Source organism: Theobroma umbraticum, unplaced genomic scaffold (genome assembly GCF_002168275.2).
Source record: "Theobroma umbraticum cultivar Fairchild unplaced genomic scaffold, ASM216827v3 scaffold_204.0, whole genome shotgun sequence".
NCBI lineage: Eukaryota > Viridiplantae > Streptophyta > Magnoliopsida > Malvales > Malvaceae > Theobroma > Theobroma umbraticum.
Window position 1 is genome coordinate 6,174,076 of NW_018397267.1, and position 20,113 is coordinate 6,194,188.

The following is a 20,113-nucleotide window of genomic DNA, read 5'->3' on the forward strand; positions in this document are numbered from 1 at the left end:
GCCTAAATGTGCCACTAAAAACATAATATGCAATAAATGCAATTCATTACTGAATTTCCCATCTACTAATGGATACCCACATGGCTAATTATACCATATAAATATCAAACTTAACAATTCATCCCATGGTTCACCCACTCCTCATCAACACTCAAGACCAACTCAACTTGTAAAAATAGCCTATACAAAATTAGAGGAAATCTTTTTTCTTTGTTTTTCTTTTTTTTTTTGGAAGGAAATTTTAAACTTTTTTTGGGTTTGTTTAGAGGAAAAAAAAAAGATTGCTTGTTACTAGCATTATTGCTGTGAACATATCCCATGATATTATCAAAAAAGCTTGTTTGTTCTATTTTTTGTTTTTGAAAATTCATATTCAATAAAACCCTCATAAGTCAAACCATCCAATAAATTTAAAATAGAGATGTCTATGTTGTATTGTAATCAAGTATCTTACATTATTTGATCCCATTAAGTAAGATTATGATATCTTCTAATCAAATTTGGATAATAAAACAACTATTCATCATGAGTTGGGTAATAATCTTAGGATAGCTATTATTCAAATTCAATTATAAATAGTGATTTTTAATATTAAAATTTAATCTTACATATATTGTTTTTTTATTGTTTATAAACTTTTTATAATAACTTAATACATTAAAATTCATTAATTCTTTTAAATATAATTTTAAACTTTAATTTATTATTTATGAACTAATTTTATTAATTTAATTTCTATTAATAATATACATAAAAATTATTTTCAATTAAGTATTTAACCAATAATATTTAAGATATTTTGATAGCAATTCAAAATATTAATTAGATATTTATAAGATTTAGGTTTATTATTGAACAATAAGATTTAAATTAAAATATTGTAAAAATAATAAATATCTTAGCTGCTGACATCCCTATCTAAAAACATCTTATCAAACTCCACAATTAGTCCCAAAAAAAAAAACAAATAAAGATGAAACATATATTTTTTCTCGTAGTATGTCTTCTGGGCATGCTACCCTATCATGCCTCTCACAAAGAAAAAGGATTACACACTCAAAAAACCTTGCTCCACTCTCCAACCTCTTCCCTCATCTCTTATCGTCGGATGACTTGACTTCTCAACCGCTTCAATCGAACGGTGCCAAGACTCACCAGAAGATGTAAAGCCAGGGATAGCAATGTCATTTCAAGCCACTTAACAATTCATAATCTCAAACTTCTCTCCCGAAATCACCCGCACCCTCCACCAATCAAACGGCGCCTCTCCATTGAATCACCCACTCAGAACCAACAGTAAAAAAGTAAAAAAAAAAATAAATCGGAGCAAGTAATTTTATCATATGCACGAAATTTATAATAAAAGAGAAAACGAAAACTTACATTATTGAGAGAGAAGTAGACGATGGAGTAGAGCAAGGGAGACAGTGTTGAATGTATGTTTTATTTTTTAGTTTTCGACTCAGTCATTTTAATCCCTTGAGAAATCTAAAAATCCCGAGTTTCTCCTTCCCACAGAGAGAGAGAGAAAAAGAAAGCAAAAGTGTTTATTTTTCTTATTTTTTTATAATTTTTTTTTTAAGAAGAGGGAGAAAATTTGGGTCTCTGTTGTTTGTTTTTCTTTGGGCTATTATCAATGGTTGAATTATAGAAAACGGAACAAAATTTCAATTTTTTCCCCTTTCGAATTAAGAAGGAAAAGAAAAGGAAAAGTTAACTAAAGATGCGATCTTTCATTTGATTCTGGGAGTGTGGTGAAATCTGAGCCGTTGGATTTTCCGTTCGATTGATTATCAGACAGTGGAAAACACAGAGAGAGACCAGAAAAAAAACAGAACAAGAGAAATGAACGGAGGCGATGAGGTGGTCGCAGCTCCGGCGGGCCCGCCACAGCCGTTGGATTGGAAATTCTCTCAGGTATTTGGTGAACGAACCGCCGGAGAAGAAGTTCAAGAAGGTAAACTCTTTTTTTTGGATCCAATTGGTATTTCGTTGGTTTTGTCGGAATTAGGGTTTATTTCGGTGTTTTGGATCTATTCGGGATCATGGGTTGTTGAGTAATTGTTGTTTAGGTTAATGGGTGCGAGAAAAAATTGTGCCTTTTCTGTTTGGGTTTTGGCTTTGATTTGGGAAAATTAGTGGCTTTGTGTTCAAATATGCCTTGAATCATTTGTGGGAAGTAGTTTTCTGAGAAAAAAGGCAGTGTCGAAGTGAACTAGGTGAAGTTAGTGATGGTGCATGCACAAAAAGTTGTGTCTTTTTTCTTTCTTTTTTTTAGTATTAAATTAATGGCAAAGTTTGGATCTTAATGAATTTTTGTACCCATTTTTCGGTTGTGGGTTTATAGTGCGTGGCAATTGATTTATGGTATTGGGAATTGAATTGAATTTGCAGTCTGGGAATTATCACTCTGTTAGGATGGAGATAGACTATGTTTTAAGAGTTTATGTCGCTTTAAGTGTTAACCCACGGATGGATGACAAGTTGACATCATGGATGTGGCATGAGTTTACTATTTGTATGGTGGTTAAAGACAGCCATATTTTACAGATTCCTGGATTTACCAGGTGGTGGTTTATTTCTAATACGAATGGGTTATATTATGGCAAACTTCCTAGCAAATGGGACAGGCAGAAAGTGGGTTTGGTTATGAGTTGAATGATGTAAGAGTGCATGGTGCTTCTATGAAAGATATAGTTTAGTGATTGGTGGATATTTGACCTTTTAGATACTCAGTTTAAATTTATATTGTTCAGTTCTGTAAGTCATAGTGAAATTTTGGAATGTAAATGGCTTCACAAGTTGAGTTCAATCCTGTGTAATGTGGGTGAACATCAAAGGAAGTAATTTCTACAAAGTAACTTCTACTAAGTAGATGAATGGTGACCTTAGGTTATGCTGAAAAAGTAATGAGTTTGTGAAATCTTGAAATAGAAGTACGGAGAACAAGATCTGAGAAAGTAGCCTAACTAAGATAGCTCAATGATGTATGATAAAAACCAATAACAAGCAATGAGTGAAGAAGACATCCAAAGCGAATTCTCAATAATACTAAAGGAGACAGTTCCTGATTTGTTGGAGTAAGTAGCCATAAAAGACTTTTGATTTTTTCTATGGGACTAATCAGTTGAGATTAAAAGTCTTTTCAAGTTAAATTTTTGAAAAGTAACCCAGAAAAGTATGGCTGTCTTTAGATTGCTTCCATTATTGTGGATTTTTGGACAGAGAGTTGGTGGAGAATTTGGATTGCTGTTATAAATGTCTTTTTGCTTCTAGAAAACCAAGGTAGGTCAGCTCTTGCCTTTATGCATATATCTACTAAGGATTTTGTTGAAGCAATTTGCACATATGAATGGCAGTATGAAAAGGTCATGCATGGCAAGAAGTTCAGGTTGGACTTAGTGGGAGATGGATTGCTTTCAGAAACGTTTGTGTTGATTCTATTAGAATTGCTAATTATTTTCTGTTGACAATAACTCATTGTTTAGCTAAACACTGCAAAATTCTATTTTGGGTTCTGAAAAAGAAATGAATGATAGTCTTTGGTAAAGATGTTTTGGAAAGGAACTATCTTGGACTTCGTGATACTCTTAGAGCTTGTCAGTCACTGTGTAGTTGTTCTTTTTTTATTCTTCTTACCTCTCCAAATCAAGCTTGTCATTGTCACAATGACTTTTGCTTAACCTTGCCAGAAGAATAGTAATGCAAGTCAACCAGGATGTGCATTACAATGGCTGTGGATTATTTTTGGTAGGGCATGGCAGAAATAGTTGATACTATATTGACTTATAACCATTTTTTTTTTAAAAAAAGAGAAAGATGTAGTTTGGAAAACAAATATTATGTCAAGAGACTGAGAGAAATAAAAAAGATTTGGGCTTCTTCCCGAGAAATGTAGTTTTTATATAGAATTTTATACGAACTTAGACAAAATTTTACCATTACTCTTACTGGCAAAGCAATTGTATTTTCTTAACAATTTTTGTTTCCTCCTGCAGTTGATATTATTTCAGCAATTGAATTTGATAAAACTGGGGATCATCTTGCGACTGGTGACCGTGGGGGGCGGGTGGTTCTCTTTGAGAGAACTGATACAAAGGATGTGAGTTCTGCTATTTTTGCTAATGTTAATATACTGCCTGAGTGTTTTTTCCAGCTGCAACTTTATAGTAACTTTTTATACTACAATTTGTAGCATGGTGTACCGAGAAGGGATCTGGAGAGAATTGATTATCCAATCTGTCGGCATCCTGAGTTCCGTTACAAGACGGAGTTCCAGAGCCACGAGCCTGAGGTGCTCTCTCCTCACTTTTTGATGCAGTCATACATGCACATAAGCATTTGTTTCTCACTGATCTAAGATTATTGTGCTCTAACTTTGTCTGCATTTCTTTTTTCAGTTTGACTATCTCAAGAGCTTGGAAATAGAGGAAAAAATTAACAAAATTAGATGGTGCCAAACAGCCAATGGTGCCTTGTTTCTCCTTTCCACCAATGATAAAACCATCAAGTTTTGGAAGGTAGGAAGGAAATTTGTGCTGTATCTCTTTCTTAACTATATATCTTTCAGTTTGCTTGTAGATTGTCATGTGATTACTTTGAATACAGTTAGTACTGTCTGGAATTTTAATATGTTCATGCATTTGTAATGGAATATGTTCTGTAAAACCACTGCAGTGGTGCATAGATAGAATGGTCTATAAATATTTTCTATGAAATGGTTAGGCAAGAGTAAAACACACTTGGTAATGTTTATCATTTTAGTTTATCTTTTCTTCTAACTGTTGGTATTAAGCATGTTTAATGATTGATATTGTGGAAGCTCTGCCCTTGCCATTATACCCACTCATTTGTCTGCTATCTGTCTGAGAATTCAACAGGTACAAGAAAAGAAGGTCAAGAAAATTTCTGACATGAATTTGGACCCATCAAAAGCTGTAGGAAATGGCAGCATTGCTAGTTCAAGTAATTCGTGTAGCCCCAAACCTTGCGTTGCAAATGGAGGGTCCCCTGACCGATCCTACAACGATTTGGGCAATGACTTTTCTTTCCCACCAGGAGGCGTTGCATCATTACGTTTACCTGTGGTAGTTGTACTCTACACAATCATTTTATTTACTTGCTCTGATTAAGTTTTAGGCTAAAATTTAAGCACTTTTTGAGCTATACTAGTGTTACTATGCTTAAGGCTAGGGAGGATGATAAAAACTTAACCAAAGCTTAATAGAAGTGCAAGGTAAGGTGATGAACTTCTTTGTAGCACCAGATGTTTCCGAGGAGCAGTACTTCAACTAGGTATAGCACTTACTCTCTGATGCCTAACTGAATAAGGCACAAAGCCCATGATTCTTTGTCCCCTTCTTGGTGTGAAGGCCAATGAGATTGAATATTTAGCCTTTGATGTTATATTTTTGCATCATTTCTTAAAAATATGCACTTCTAGGTATTTAGGTAAAATAAACTGTTAGATTTTACATTCTATCCTGTTATATCTAGGAATCTGCCACTCTCTGCTCAGCATCTTTTTGGATGACTGGGGCTTTCACAACCATAACTGGCTCAAGTCCTTGGAAGATCACTTGGTGGTTCTGTCCGCTTTTATTTTTATGGCTGAGGGAAGAGGGGGAGTAGGATTTTATTGTTGAAAAATCATGAACGTTTTTTGTTGGCTGAATGCTTCTTGGTCTTTTAATCCACACTAACCTTTAAGATTTACTATATCTAGGTAACAAGTCTGGAGACCAACCTAGTGGCCAGATGTCGAAGAGTATATGCCCATGCTCATGATTATCACATCAATTCTATTTCAAATAACAGGTAGCTATTTTTCTTTTATTTTTATTGCAATTTTATTGTGCTTTGACTTCCTAATATTTGGGTTTATTTGAAAAGCAATTGAAGAGAAGTATGATTTTGTTTCTGGGATAATATATAGTAGATAACAATGCATCTTACCTTTTTCTTCTACTATGGAACTCAATCCATCATCACCTGAGACAGTTGAATGCCCTTATAAAGAGTTTCAGTCTGATATTAGCTTAACCTCTATGTACTGTATTTTGGTTGACTTTTTTTTTGTCCTTTGAAGTATCAATACTGATGTTTTCTGAAAATGTGATGCCATCTAGTTTTAGGTTCTAGATTGGAGTAGAAATTAAAACTGGCATGAATTGGACTTCTAGTTTTTGCTTTTTCCATTCAGACTTCATGGGCATAGGATTTCACCAGCTATAACGATCAAGTATGATTTATTTTTTAATGCAGTAATGATTTAATGAATCCTGATTCCCTGATAACATTCTGTTGCTGGACTTGCTGTGTTGTCATGTCCAAGCAAGAAGCTATAGTTGTGAAATGGTCTCTGAAAATATTGTCATGCATCAGAAATGAAAGGTTGATTAATGATCTTGATAAAACTGGAGAACTTTTAAACCATAGGATGTAAATGCTACAAATGGAGCTTTCTCTAGGAATAATTGTCTCTTTTTTTGGCCTCTGAGCCATGACATTCTCATTTTGCATGAGAATATGGTAAATTTGGCTCTCTCAATTGTACATGCTTTACACCATGCAACCATTGAAGCATTTTAGTTGTCAGCTTATACTTAATATTTGCATCTTGAAGGGTTCATCTTTTATCACATAATTATCTAGCACTTGTCTTAAAATTGGATTGTCTGCACGCCATGTTTTCTGTGCTATTGTTATTATTATCCATGTAATTTGTTTTGAAATCCTTATCGTGATAATTAAGCTTCTTGACATTCAGACTTGTCTGCAGTTTAGGTTTTATTGGATTATAACTGTTATGGTGTTATATGAGAAGCATGTATGTGTCTTTGTTTTAAAACACATCATGTTTCTGTGTTTTCCTTTTTATCATTAGCTTGATTTGCCAAAATTTACTGATGCTTTCTCTCTCTCTCTCTCTCTCTCGCTCTTATATGTCTTAGTGATGGCGAAACTTTTATATCAGCTGATGATCTGCGTATAAATCTTTGGAACTTGGAAATTAGCAATCAAAGTTTCAATATTGTTGATGTAAAGCCTGCAAACATGGAGGATCTAACTGGTAAGCCTCTTAGCATATTGGCAATTTCCTGTGCTGCTTTCACTTTCCTAAATTATTTATTATATTATCTCTATAAACTCACAAAAGCATCTCCATGATAAGCAAACGTCAATGACCCTTTAGATTAATTGTTCGCTTGGAGTTTGTTTTAAGTTCCCAAGTTTTGTTCAACCATAATTTTGGTTGAGGGTTGAACTATTTTTATGTCTATCTCTGCAGAGGTTATAACATCAGCAGAGTTTCATCCTTCCCACTGTAACATGTTAGCATATAGTAGTTCGAAGGGCTCAATTCGCCTCATTGATTTGCGGCAGTCAGCGTTGTGTGATTCTCACGCCAAATTGTAAGTGTTTTTTCTTTTTTTGTTTCTTTTACTGAATTTGCTACATATCCATTTAAAATACCATGCTATAGATCCTGATGTGTGAGGGTATATTTGCTATTTGCTTTCAGTATCCTTTCTGAATAATGAGTGCTATTCTATGCCAACAGGTTTGAAGAACCGGAGGCACCTGGTTCTAGATCATTTTTTACAGAGATAATTGCCTCAATCTCGGATATTAAATTTGCTAAGGATGGAAGATACATACTTAGCCGTGATTACATGACTCTTAAGGTTTCAGCTTTGTTTCTTTTTGATTTTGTTTTGCATTGTTTTTATTTTTCTTGTTTTTGCTATTGCTCGATATATTATTATTCTTTGTATTGAATGAGTGCCACATTATGTATGCAATTCTGCTTAAGCATGCCATAATGACTTTATGTGCCATTTAATCCCTGACTTAATTAGCTATTAGCCTATTCCATTAGACATTGAAGGATATGATTGCAATTGGATGACGTAATGTGCAGAAAGCATGAATCTCTAGTGACCTTTCACTGCAAATGTCTGTCGGATAAAGAATCTGGTTTATAAACATTTAACTGAAAGTTATTAAAATAGAGACAACAATTTGGTTTGTTGACATTTTGGTTAGAACTCAGACAGTTAAAACAGTTTTTTTATCATGTGGAGAGCTTAAAATGAAGACATGAAAAAGGTGGGGGTTGAGGGGATATGTTATGATAGCGTCTTTTATTCGTTATTATCTACTTTGTTTTCTTAAAATTTTCACCGCAGTTGTTACTTTCGTTCAGCTGAAGACTTTTTATAGTTGTTTTAAACTTGATTACTGATTGTGTTCTTGATATCTTGTTTTATGGGGATGTTAGGACTTGTCATCTAACTTGATTACTTATCACTTGGTTGTCAGTTGTGGGACATCAATATGGATTCAGGTCCAGTTGCGACATTCCAGGTTCATGAATATTTAAGACCTAAGGTATGATTTCTATCTTCTAAAAGAGATGAAACTAATCATATTTGTGTTGTGCTGTGTCTGAGCTGATTATGGCATTCTTTAATCGTTTCAGCTGTGTGATTTGTATGAAAATGATTCTATCTTTGACAAATTTGAGTGTTGCCTAAGTGGTGATGGATTACGAGTGGCAACAGGTTCCTACAGGTTTGTTTATGAGCAAGTCCTTCACCTTTTGTTGTTGTTATCTTGTCCTATGTATCATAATATATATTTGCCTGTGATCTCAGCAATCTGTTTCGTGTATTTGGTTGTGCCCCGGGAAGCACTGAGGCGACAACTTTGGAAGCCAGCAAAAATCCAATGAGGTAAATTTGTCACTCAAGCAGAGTAAAAATAGTGATGTGAATTATGATTTCTGTAAACATCCATACGTGTTTTCAGGAGACAAGTTCAGACTCCCTCAAGGCCTTCCAGATCCCTAAGCAGTATAACACGTGTAGTCAGACGAGGTACTTTGATTTGGTGTTCATTTGTTTCCCTCTACTACCTGTTAACTTTTGATAAGTTTCTTGCTAAACTCCTTGGGGGGTAGGGAGGAAGTTAAATGAATTCTTTCAGTTCTTGATTTGTACTCAAATGCTTTTATTTTGGTGAATTTGTCATAACAGGAGCAGAAGCCCCTGGAGTTGATGCAAATGGAAATTCTTTTGATTTCACGACCAAGTTGCTGCACCTAGCATGGCACCCAACTGAAAACTCGATTGCCTGTGCTGCTGCAAACAGCTTGTACATGTACTATGCATAAAGCTTGTCCAAGAAGAAATGTATTTGCTTGGCTAACTTTTGTTGGTTGCTGATGGCGAAAGCTCCTTTTCCTTTCCCGCCAACCAGTGAGCTAAAGGCTACATTGATTCTCACACTTCCAGTGCCCCTAAAATCCGTAGCACACGCTATATTATCAAGGTCAAGAAATGGCTGTCACAGATCCATGAGGAAGCAACCTGTCTTTGTTCCCGGGTGGGCAGCTTGATTCTCTTTTTCTCCACCCTCTCTCCTCCCAAACCTCACAAATTCCTTTTGCCTGTTCTTTTCTTCTTTTTACCCCCTTCCCTATCTTCTTTTAAAATAGAAGATGGAGTAATGTTTCTAGATTTGTGTTGGGTTGATGTTAGAGGAAAATGTGATTGTAGCTCTCCTACAACAAAACTAAAGGATGTTCAATATTTGCCTCTAGGTTTAAGGTAAATGTAGTTTTTTACTCAAATCTTGGTGGGAAGGAGCTGTTAAAACTTGCAGTCATCATTTTTTTATTGATTCTTTTGTCATGTTTGGAACTTCATCCTCTAGTTTAGATTATTGTATCTTTTTCGCTTTTTATTTTTTTTTTTTTTTGCCCCTTTTCAATTGATTTTTGTCACTAGCTTTGCCAAGTGACTTTTGAGTTTCGACTCAAATTACCAAACTTTTAAGATTTGGTGAAAAGGATGTTTTGTATTGGCGACTAGGTTCATATTTCTCTTGTTGACGACTTCAGTACACCCGCCCTTTTTTCCTTGGTCAAGGTGTCCTTTCATTTGGAAAGCAATGTAATTGGGCCAGTGTAATAATAATGGGTGTCGGTCATACATATAATATATTACCATTTTTAGTATTATTATGTAAATGTCTTATCAATTCCGTCCTCATTGACATTCAATTTTAATACTCCACCTTGAATTTGATTGGTATTAGTAAAGAGAATTTTATTTTCCTCTCCAAAACTAATATAGTCAAATCCATTTGTACTATTCTCTTTAGTTTTTGATTTACAAATGGACGCTCCCCGGTCCAAAATTACTATAGGCTGGTCTCCAATCGTGGATGAAGTACTCCCCGTTCCAAATCTGTCTGCTTTCTACGAAGTTTGTTGATATTGTCCTGAGGCCCAGACAGAAATGGGGAGTGTCCCAAAACCCTAAACTCAAAGCCTTATGAGGAATCTGAGAAATAACTTAATTACCATCTGAATGCCTAACCTCCCCCTTGTTTCATGGCTTCATATGAGCAAAGGTCACTCTTTAACACAGTTGAGACTTTACATTTTCTCCAACAACTAGGAAAAAGAAGAAGAAGAAGAAGAAGAAGAATTACTGGAAAGGTATAATTTGCTTACATTGATAAAAGTTCTTCCTTTGTTCCTTCTTCCAAGTCTTTATTAGTTATATCCTAATGTCTCTTAGCATTGAATGTTGTTTGGTACCTAAGAAAAGAAAGGAGAGGCAAGAGAAAAGAAATAGGTTTCTATGAAAATTATTTGTATTGAAACTTCATGCTAAATGTTTTTTTCACACCACTTGTTCAATACTTTGTACTTTCCTCCAATGCTTTAATTTTGTGAAGGAGCAAGAAAACTGCGTGTAATGCAAACAAAGTGGTTAACATTTGTTTGTAAAATTCTTTTTTTTTTTTTTTTTTTTTGTTTTTGCTCTTTTCAATCTGGCGTACTAGTTAAGGGGTTTTCATTTAAAAACTTTTATGAGGCATAATTGATTATACAAATAACCAGTTAAAAGAATTGCACTACTTGTTAAGATTAAAAGGCGAGTTTGTCTTTGGCTTCTTGTAGGCATTGTCCTGATGAAATTCTGATCTTATTCGAAGGAATTGCATGGCTTCAAAGTTGCAAACAAAGGCAGCTCAAGTTTCACATTTTGTGACCAAGAATGGAAGTTCTTACTACAAGGAGTTGATGGAGCGAAACAAGCAATACATCCAGAAACCATCCAGCGCACAGACATGCCAATTGTTGGCAAATCAGTTGTTTTATACTAGACTTGCCAGGTACTTTCTTGGACATTCAGATACGTTGAAATAGTTTTTACCTTTACTGCTTCAAATGGGTAAAATACTGGGCATTCGTCGGCTGCACAGTATTGCAGGATTTTACCAATATATTCTTGGTAGGTCCATGAATAAATAGCTGACCTAAGTTTGCCTTTGCCTTAACATAAGTATGTAAGGCCACCTCATCGACGTTGATTCTCTTTTTATCTTTTTCAAAAAAATCAGGAGTACATCCCAGATAATACATGGGTAGCATTCACGAGTGGTTAGCCAAATTTTTATTATCAAGACTAAGCGATTGAATCAAACCCTCGTTGATCATTATTGAATCTTTAACTGACTTGACATTGTCCTTATGGTGGAGAATTCTAGATATCTAAAAAGCTCTTTTAGAAAACTGTGGCGCTGTCCTCCTATTTTGGTATTTGATGAATTATGGGATCCCTTCAACTTAAGATCAGATAAGAGAAGTAGAGGCAAGCATGATATCTACCCGTGACTCACTCGATATTCAATAAATAGTACAAGGTCTTGAAACTTGGATTAGTTTTGTGTTATTGATTGGTGATATGAAGGTCTTTAATCCCTTATTAGTATTGGGCCTTGGAAAAAACCTTTTTCCAAGGAAAAAATTAGGTTATTGATGCATCCATAAAAACTATGTATGCTCCTTGGTTTAACACATTATTCCAGGGTATTTCCTTAAAAATAACTTATTTAGAGTAAGATCACATCATGTAATCCGATTTTTAGCTCGCAACTCTTAGTAATGTATTACCTATATATATATATTGACTACTCACAATCTGTCTGGATATCCACCTGTTTCGATGATATGTACTCTTTAAGCTTGTGAGTGAGGGCGAGCACTAGGAAGGGCTCATCACAGTTTCTATTAGGTTCCCATGGAACAGATGCAGGGTAAAGATGCCCTTGTTAGTTTTTGGAATAAGGAAACAGAGAAGAAAGAGAGACTTCATCTCTGATGGGTGCAGAAGGTGGAAAATATAGAGATTTAGAGAAAGGCAAGATAAAAGATTACTGCATAAATTAGCTTGATATATGAGCACTGGATGCAGTGGCATTATGCTTTTGTGTTGTCTAATTATTCCATGCTTTATAAACTGTACTGATGCAATTTGAAGAAGAAGCAGCTATGAGATTTTACACTTTCTTTTGGTGTGGGCATGCTGTGACAAGCATGCCAAGATGGTTTTTGGTTTCAAGGACAATATACATTTGAGCCCAAAGGCTGGTTTTGTTGTGTAGTTAATTACTGATGCAAGGCTTAATTGTGCCAAAGAGAACAGGTACTTGTGGCATTCAAGTGTGAAAGCTCAGTTGCTTGGAAAATGCCTAAAGTTGAGTTAAATGGGTGGAAAACGTTTCCTTAACTTGGCTTTGTTCATTTAAGGTGTTATCATTTTCTTTTCAAGGATAAATAGTCCTAGGATCGATGCGGGCATCTCTTATCACCATTAAATTTCTTAATACCTACTAGATATCCCAATCATGGGGCTGGTCTTCACTCAAAGCCACACGTTGCATTTATTGTCATAGATCGTGCTGCTCTCGATCATTAATTCTATCAACTTATCAGTGACTAAAGCGTCAAAGTTCCATTGTGACAAAAGTAAAATTGGACACGCAATCCATACTCAATGAAATGGGTTGTTAAACTTCTTTGATGTCTCTGCCTGATATATATATGCAGTATTCCTAGACGATTCGAGGCTTTGTGGAAGGAGCTTGACTCCCTCAAACAATTCTTAAAGACCAAGGAGGCATGGAGCATGGAGAATGCTAGCGTGGCTGCTCTGTTTGGAGTCGAGTGCTATGCCTGGTCCTGGGGTGGGGAGATAATCGGGAGAGGGTTTACACTTACAGGTTACAATGTTTGAAAACTGCCAATTCTAGCAGTTCCAACTCCTTTTGGGGGACTTTTGAGTCCTTGAGCTAGACATTTCCAGCAATAATAATTTGTGAACCGTTTCTTCGGCAAAAAAAAAAAAAAAAAACTCTTCAACTGATCTTTTACTAATTTCCTGACGTTTTAGCGAATTTCGGAAGCCAACTGGAATTTTTGCTCTTGAAATGCTCCCACTTGACAGCATTACATGCATGTAAAGCTGCTTTAATAGCATTGACTTGATTAATCAATATAAAGGCTGGAGGCATCGAATCTTGCATAAGAACAATATGACGGTTTGAAAACAACTCTGAGAATATAAGAAAAGGAGCGAAGGAGTCTACTCTATATATAAGCCTATAGGCAGCACATAAATTTCTTTCTTTTCCTTCTTTCTTTTTTTTTCTAGGTCAACATCAAATAACAAGCCAAGAACATGAAGGAAGGTAGCCACTGATGAGGAATAACATCTTTAGGTTTTGATCTGATTCTCCTCCCAATTGATCCTTCCACAAAGAATATCAAGTCATATAATTCAGTTTGCTTTTGAAAACTCTGCATCTCAAATGTTTAAAGCTTTTTGCATTCCCACTAAGCTCTTTTTTCTTTCTTTTTTTCCTTTTTTCTTTGTCGATGCTGAATTAGAAATAAGTAATCAAATTCAGGTTTTGCTTCGCTTCATCGGCTAGGGATATGGCTTACTTAGAATTCTCCTTGTTGTGTACTTTACAAGGTTTTAGGTGTAATTTCCTTGTAACTTGTATTAGAAGATAAGAATAGAATCAAATAAAAGGTATACACGAGTAACCGTGTGCAGCGATCGGTTATAATATTAAAATTTTTTGCTTGGTTTTTGATAAAAATCGATTCGAAACCGATAAAATCGAACCATACACACTTTTACGGACGAGATCCCTTACATCTTACATGCATTTGATTTCTTTTTTTTTAAATAATTTTTTATCTAGATTGTCAACAAATTAAGTTATTGTCACGAATCAAGATTTTTAATTCAATTCTATGTGATCTTAAACCTTAAATTACGTCAGTCATTAAACTCAAGTTAGTCAATAAATCCAATCAAGTACACAACAGAACAAGGTAAAAATAAAAGAGAGAGTAGAGCTTGACAATCCTTAAAAATTAAAAATCATTGAAATTTATTTTTAGAGGTTTAACAAGTATATTTTTTCCTCTTTTCTTATTGATGTTTTTATATTTATAACATAGATTACTATCATATATATTAATCGATTTTTAAACTATTACTAGATTTATATATATTTGACATGTATTTATTTGATAATTATATTAATTTATTAATATTTTAATTATAATATAATACATATGTGACAATTTAAAAAAAAAAACTCGAATTCTATTTATTCGAAAATCAAATACCAATCATTAAATTAAATACTCTTATGCAACTTATAAATCATATGAAACTTTTAAAAAAAATAGAAAACTTGAGGAGGAGGGGGGAAAAAAAACCCTACAACAAAACCTTTATAAACAAGCGGTCAATCCGGACGAAAGATTTCAGGCACGCCATTTTAGCCGTGTTGCATGCGGGAAAGACACGGACAGGACGTTTTACTTTCAAGGCCCAGGAACCCACTCTCTCTTAGTGGGCCTCATGGGCCCCACCCAGCATGCCTCATGGGCCCTACTACCCATCATGCTCTCTCGTGCTACAGTCCTTTTTCCAATCATTCTTTACACTCACGTTCCTGATGCAATCTCACCCGTCCTCGTCTCCATTCCCCTAATCATAGCCGTTTAAATATTTTGAGATGGGACCTAGACATAAACCATTCAATTTTCTTTAAGAAGTCTATAATTTCGGCTTTGATAAAATGAATGGAAATTTGATGTATTTCTTGTATTTTTTTATGAAGATTAATGTTAAAAATGTCAAAAAATAAAACTTTTATATTAAAGTGAGTTTATTTTTCAGACAATAATTAAAAACGATTGAACACTTGTATTATAATTTTGTAAATTAACAAAAATGTAACATAAATAGCATAATATTTTATCAGCTAATTTCACTTTTTAGTGAGAAGTCCAAAATATAACCCAAAAAAAAAATCAGGTTCCCTTATTTTATTTTTCTTTTGACCATGATATGGTTGAGATGATTTTTCTTTTTTTTTTAAATTGTGAAGAATTAAATTTGAGATGATGAATGCATCAATCAAAATAATTATACCTTAATCATTGTTTGCATTTTGTTTTGCCAGTGTGGAATGATTGTTAGTACCCAAAAATAAGCTATTTATGGGATTATCCCCCTTGCCTTGATCATAATTTTCGCCTAAGGATGAAACACAACTTTTGATAGAACCGACAAAATTAAAAAAGTATATAGAATATTAAAGGAAACTCAAAAGCATCAAGGAGTTCGAGTGTGCATTTAGGTTTGTACATAATTTAATGATGTTTAGTACTTTTTTTTAAAATGGAATTTACCCTGAATTTAATTTCTTATAAATCTAATAGTAATAAGAAAATATTTTATTTCACCCCACAAGCTTCCATGGTAACACAAACCAAGCAAAAATGTTATATTTTTATTATTGAACAAGAGTGTTTTTCTGTGATTTAGGAGTACTAAATTAAATTAGAGTTTGGGAAACTATGAAAAATAAATTACTATTTTCTTATTTTTATTCTTGTACACATATGATTTTAGGATACATAGCTCACAATGAACTTTTAATATCATTTCCTTTTCATTGTAAATTAATAGATTTCATTATCTTAAAAATAGAAGGTATATGTGCAATTTCATATTCATTTTGTTGCATAATTTACAATTCCAAATAACACAACCATAGTTGAGTAGTTGAGATTATTGACACTGTTCATCTATGCAGATTTGGTCAACCTTTTGACTTAGAAACAGTTGCTAAAGGGTAAGGACTTGCCCAATTCTTTTGTTTGTTTTTTCCTTTCTTTTCTTCCAAAAGGCGAAAATTACATGCTTAGTAACTAATTATTTTAATCTTTTACTACAATACTGATTGGGCATTACAATTATCATCAGTCTCATTAAGTATTCTTTCTCCTTTTTTTCCTTTAATATTATTAAATTTGGTCACGGTATAAGTGTGAAGTTACAGTCTTACTTTTGTCATTTAGTGGGTTGGTATGAGGAATCAATTTTTTTTTTTAACCATAATCAAACCCACGTGACTATAACATTTCACCTTGCCACAAGGTAAAAAGGCTGTTTTCCGATGTTCGTTTAGGTCACGTCGGCAACGCAAAGAACAGACCAATAGATTACGGATTAAACGGGCCCACCTCAGACACGTTCACATTCCCTTCACCGGATTTAGCTGTAACCCTAACACCTCACTCCGCCCCGCGGCCCCAAAATGCTCACAACCGATCATGGGGTTCCGCCACGTGTTTCCGGTGACTATTGGCTGGAGAGGGGTGACGGCACCTTAACGCTTAAACTCCTATATTGACGGCTCTGATACGAACATGTGACAGAATAAACGGCCCTGATTCGCTGCTCTAATCTAATATGATGCCTCGTAGGGTAACTTGCTTTATTTGCACGCAGGCTTGGGAGAGTTGCCCTTTTGGCTTGGCTTAGTTGGCTCACTTGATGAATATTGTGGCTTAATGATTTCATTTTAGTAGTACCCTAATTTAATATATCTTACAATTTATTATTTGTATTGAACGCTATGATTAAGTAGGCACTATAATGGTATAGTAGTTTATAAATAAATTAAATATCAACATAAATATTTCCTTATGTCCATTAAGATATAGTGTGGATACAATGTTGGATAATAAATGTCACCCACTTTCTTTTATTTAATTTACATATTGAAGCTTTGAGCTATTGCAATGACCCTTTCCCAAATTTTTTCTTTGATTGCTCATTTCATTTTCATTCTTTGGGTGATAAAGGCTTGTTCTCTAACAAGACTAAGGTAGCATATTAAACGTGTCATTGTGTTGCTTTTGGATTGATTAAGTTGTTTTATTCTAGAATGTTATATAGCTTCGGAGTTTCTTTCGTTTTTTTTTTTAAATTCCTTTTTCGTATATTAATAATGCTAATGAATATTTAATTATTTGATTGGTAAATCTTTTTGTCCTAGGTATTTTACTGTCTTTTTTGCCTCTACACTTTATACACTCTTTAACTATTTGCCTTCAATTCTTATGTTGGGTTTAAATTCAACGTTTTGCACTTATATATGTTAATAAAAATTGTGTATGTTTTATGTATTGCTTCTTTAAATTAAAAAAAAATATGTATAGTAAATGCATAATTATTTTGCTAAAATATCATATGCAAGAATTGAGTGGAATCTACATAATTCAATTGTTACATTAAACAAAAAAGAAGAAGTAATAAATAATTCATTCTTATTGACTAAACAAGCTCATTGCCAAATTAATCATATTTTTAAGGTTAGTGAAAACAGTTAATCATTCCAGTTGACATCTGTTGTCTGTCCAACCAATAAACTATTTGTAAAAGGAAATAAAAAAAAAGTCAATGAACACCAATGTAAAACAAGATCACTTAGCAGCATTTCCTAACGGATCTAGGCGAAAGAATAATGAGGGCGCTGTACAGAAATATATTTTACTAAGAAAACTTTGGATTACTTTTTAATTAATTACTAGATTAGTGGAAGCTTTTGTGGGTCTGTCCAGAAAGGCTTGAGCCAATCCCAAATCCCAACACACCCATAGAGAGAGAGAGAGAGCAGTGTCTGGTCTCTCTCTATTTGAAGTCTGGTGGTCACTCTCACGCGGAGAGACGCCCATAGTCATAGATATATCATCCTCTTCAAGGATTTTCAACACCCAAATATCTGCCTTGTTTCTTTCTTTCTACATCTTTCAATCTTTGAATCCCCAAGTTTTGAAAACAAGACCAAGTTTGACAAGTTAGAGTGGTAAGTATTTCCTTCATTCAAAACTGATCAACTAGTGTTTTCTTCTGGTTTGGGTTTCTGGGTCTCTACTTTTGATGAAGCTTGAATGTTCTGCTTTTTGTAAAAGGATGCATGTGTTTGAGTATCTCCCAGTGTTTATGAATCCCAAGATATTGGTCTAAAACAAAGCATCATTTCTTTTTGTCTTGTTTTCAGTTTCGCTACCTTGGCCTTTTTGCCGTTTCACGAGCTTCAAAGGCTAACAGCTTTTCAAATTCTTGAAATAAAAACACCACCTTCAGATCCTCAAGGCTCAAACTTCAAGTTTCTTCCTTGCCGCCTTTTACAACTCCATTCTCAGCAGTCTATCTCACAAGCTCAACCCAATTCTCTGTGAAGAAACATAACTTTCTCATCAAAAGTCAGTCAAAAACTGATCCTTTTTGGCTTGAAAATTCAAGTCTTCTTGATCCTCAACATCCGACAAGGCGATCCTTTTTACTCCTTGTGTGGTCACCGGAATTAATTAAGAATGCAAGACCCGACGGGATTTCAACAAATGAAAGCTCCGGCTTTTCCAGAGCAAGAGCAGCTAAAATGCCCGCGCTGTGAATCAACCAACACTAAATTCTGTTACTACAACAACTACAACTTGTCTCAGCCCCGCCATTTCTGCAAGAACTGCCGCCGTTACTGGACCAAAGGAGGGGCCCTTCGTAACATCCCCGTCGGTGGTGGCACCCGCAAGAACACCAAACGCTCATCCTCATCATCCTCCTCCTCCTCCTCCTCCTCCACCAACAACCCCAAACGCCAGCCCAACCCCGCTACTGACCCGAACCGAAACCCAAAACTCCCTGACCCTTCCCTGCCGCGGACATCATCATCGACGATTCCCCAGCAAGTCGTCTTGAACTCAGGGGTTCTTAATTCGGGTTCGGACGGTGACCCGACCCGGATGTACGTCTTGTCGGTTAATCATCAAGATAGGAAGATGATGGATATCGGTGGGAGCTTTAGCTCGCTGTTGTCGTCGAGTGGGCAGTTTGGAAACCTTCTAGAAGGGCTGAATCCAAATGGGCCGGGTTTGAAAACGGTGCAAATGGGTGAATTTGGGGGGAATTTGGATTCAGGTCATGGGATGAATCAGGTTCCGAGTCGGGATCCGGGACTGGGTGAGAGCAATAATAACGGGGAGAGTTATTTGGGTGTGCAGGGTAGTGGGGATACAAGTTGTTGGACTGGCGGTAGCAATGGGTGGCCTGATCTTGCTATTTACACTCCAGGTTCAAGTTTTCAGTAGCGTAGAGATAGAAAAACATATATATTTTTTTCCCTTTTAATATTTTTTTTAAAAAATCTCTCCCCGCTTTCCCTTTGTTTAATTGTGCTTGTCATGGTAATTAAAGCTAAGGTTGTGAAGATAATTGCTTGATTTTGTAGTATCTAATGATACTACGAGGGATATCTTATGGTTTAGCTGGATGATAAGTAATAGAGGAGATGACAATGCCGCGAAGACTTAATGCTACAAATAGCATTCTTCTATATATATTATATATTGAGTTTTTCATTTTCATTTTTCTTTTTCTCTTGTGGTGTGTTTGTATGTGTTTTATGAATGATAATAGAAGAAAAAGAGAAGGGTGTTTGCCCATTTATTTGAGGTGTGGCCTTTAATCCCAAAAGGGCTTTTCCCCCTTGTTATATATCCTTGTTAGATAGTATGCCATTCATGTGTGGAAAGGATTTGACACCCTTTTGGTTGTTTATGAATTTGGTGGAGTAGGAGACCATATGGGAAACCCAAATCCATGCTCCATGGTTCCGACCTCCAATTTTTTAAAACCTTTTTGTCTTTCAAGAGCTAGACAAAATTAAACTCTCCCCCTTCACTTTGGATATTGTTTGTTATTTCAATGTTCCCCTCTTCCTTTTGCAACATTTGTTTATTTTGATTAATCCTTTTTCCTATTTTTAGTTTTCTTATATCTCAGCTTATATGGAGAGCATGCAATGGATTTCTCTTTTTTTTTTCTTTTTTTTTTATCTTGCAAGGTAAACAAGTAAATTGGGTGCATAAATTACT

General features: G+C 34.9%; 3 protein-coding genes across 5 annotated transcripts; all 3 read left to right on the top strand.

Moving 5' to 3' along the window:
* Window positions 1–1,237: 1,237 nt before the first annotated feature.
* On the top strand, window positions 1,238–9,712 carry LOC110424046 (serine/threonine protein phosphatase 2A 55 kDa regulatory subunit B beta isoform). Of its 2 annotated transcripts, none has more exons than XM_021438521.2 (14): window positions 1,238–1,957; window positions 3,999–4,102; window positions 4,196–4,294; window positions 4,401–4,520; window positions 4,881–5,090; window positions 5,726–5,817; window positions 6,954–7,072; window positions 7,292–7,415; window positions 7,565–7,688; window positions 8,326–8,394; window positions 8,486–8,577; window positions 8,661–8,738; window positions 8,815–8,882; window positions 9,042–9,712. In XM_021438521.2, exons 1-14 carry the CDS (start codon window positions 1,846–1,848, stop codon window positions 9,176–9,178), a joined length of 1,548 nt encoding a protein of 515 aa, XP_021294196.1. In that variant the 5' UTR covers window positions 1,238–1,845; the 3' UTR covers window positions 9,179–9,712. The 2 variants fall into 2 exon arrangements, with proteins under 2 accessions (XP_021294196.1, XP_021294197.1); XM_021438522.1 differs by having other exon boundaries at window positions 4,881–5,087.
* Window positions 9,713–10,412: 700 nt separating this feature from the next.
* LOC110424728 (uncharacterized) lies at window positions 10,413–13,187 on the top strand. 2 transcript variants are annotated; one of them, XM_021439383.1, is made up of 3 exons: window positions 10,413–10,510; window positions 10,979–11,193; window positions 12,911–13,187. In XM_021439383.1, the coding sequence occupies exons 2-3, from the start codon at window positions 11,021–11,023 to the stop codon at window positions 13,095–13,097; spliced, it is 360 nt and encodes a 119-aa protein (XP_021295058.1). In that variant the 5' UTR covers window positions 10,413–10,510; window positions 10,979–11,020; the 3' UTR covers window positions 13,098–13,187. The 2 variants fall into 2 exon arrangements, with proteins under 2 accessions (XP_021295058.1, XP_089640934.1); XM_089784808.1 differs by lacking the exon at window positions 10,413–10,510 and adding an exon at window positions 10,625–10,649.
* A 4,606-nt stretch (window positions 13,188–17,793) lies between these two features.
* Window positions 17,794–19,704, top strand: LOC110424591 (dof zinc finger protein DOF1.7-like). The gene is made up of 2 exons (XM_021439189.2): window positions 17,794–18,045; window positions 18,241–19,704. The coding sequence occupies exon 2, from the start codon at window positions 18,557–18,559 to the stop codon at window positions 19,325–19,327; it is 771 nt and encodes a 256-aa protein (XP_021294864.1). The 5' UTR covers window positions 17,794–18,045; window positions 18,241–18,556; the 3' UTR covers window positions 19,328–19,704.
* Window positions 19,705–20,113: the final 409 nt, after the last annotated feature.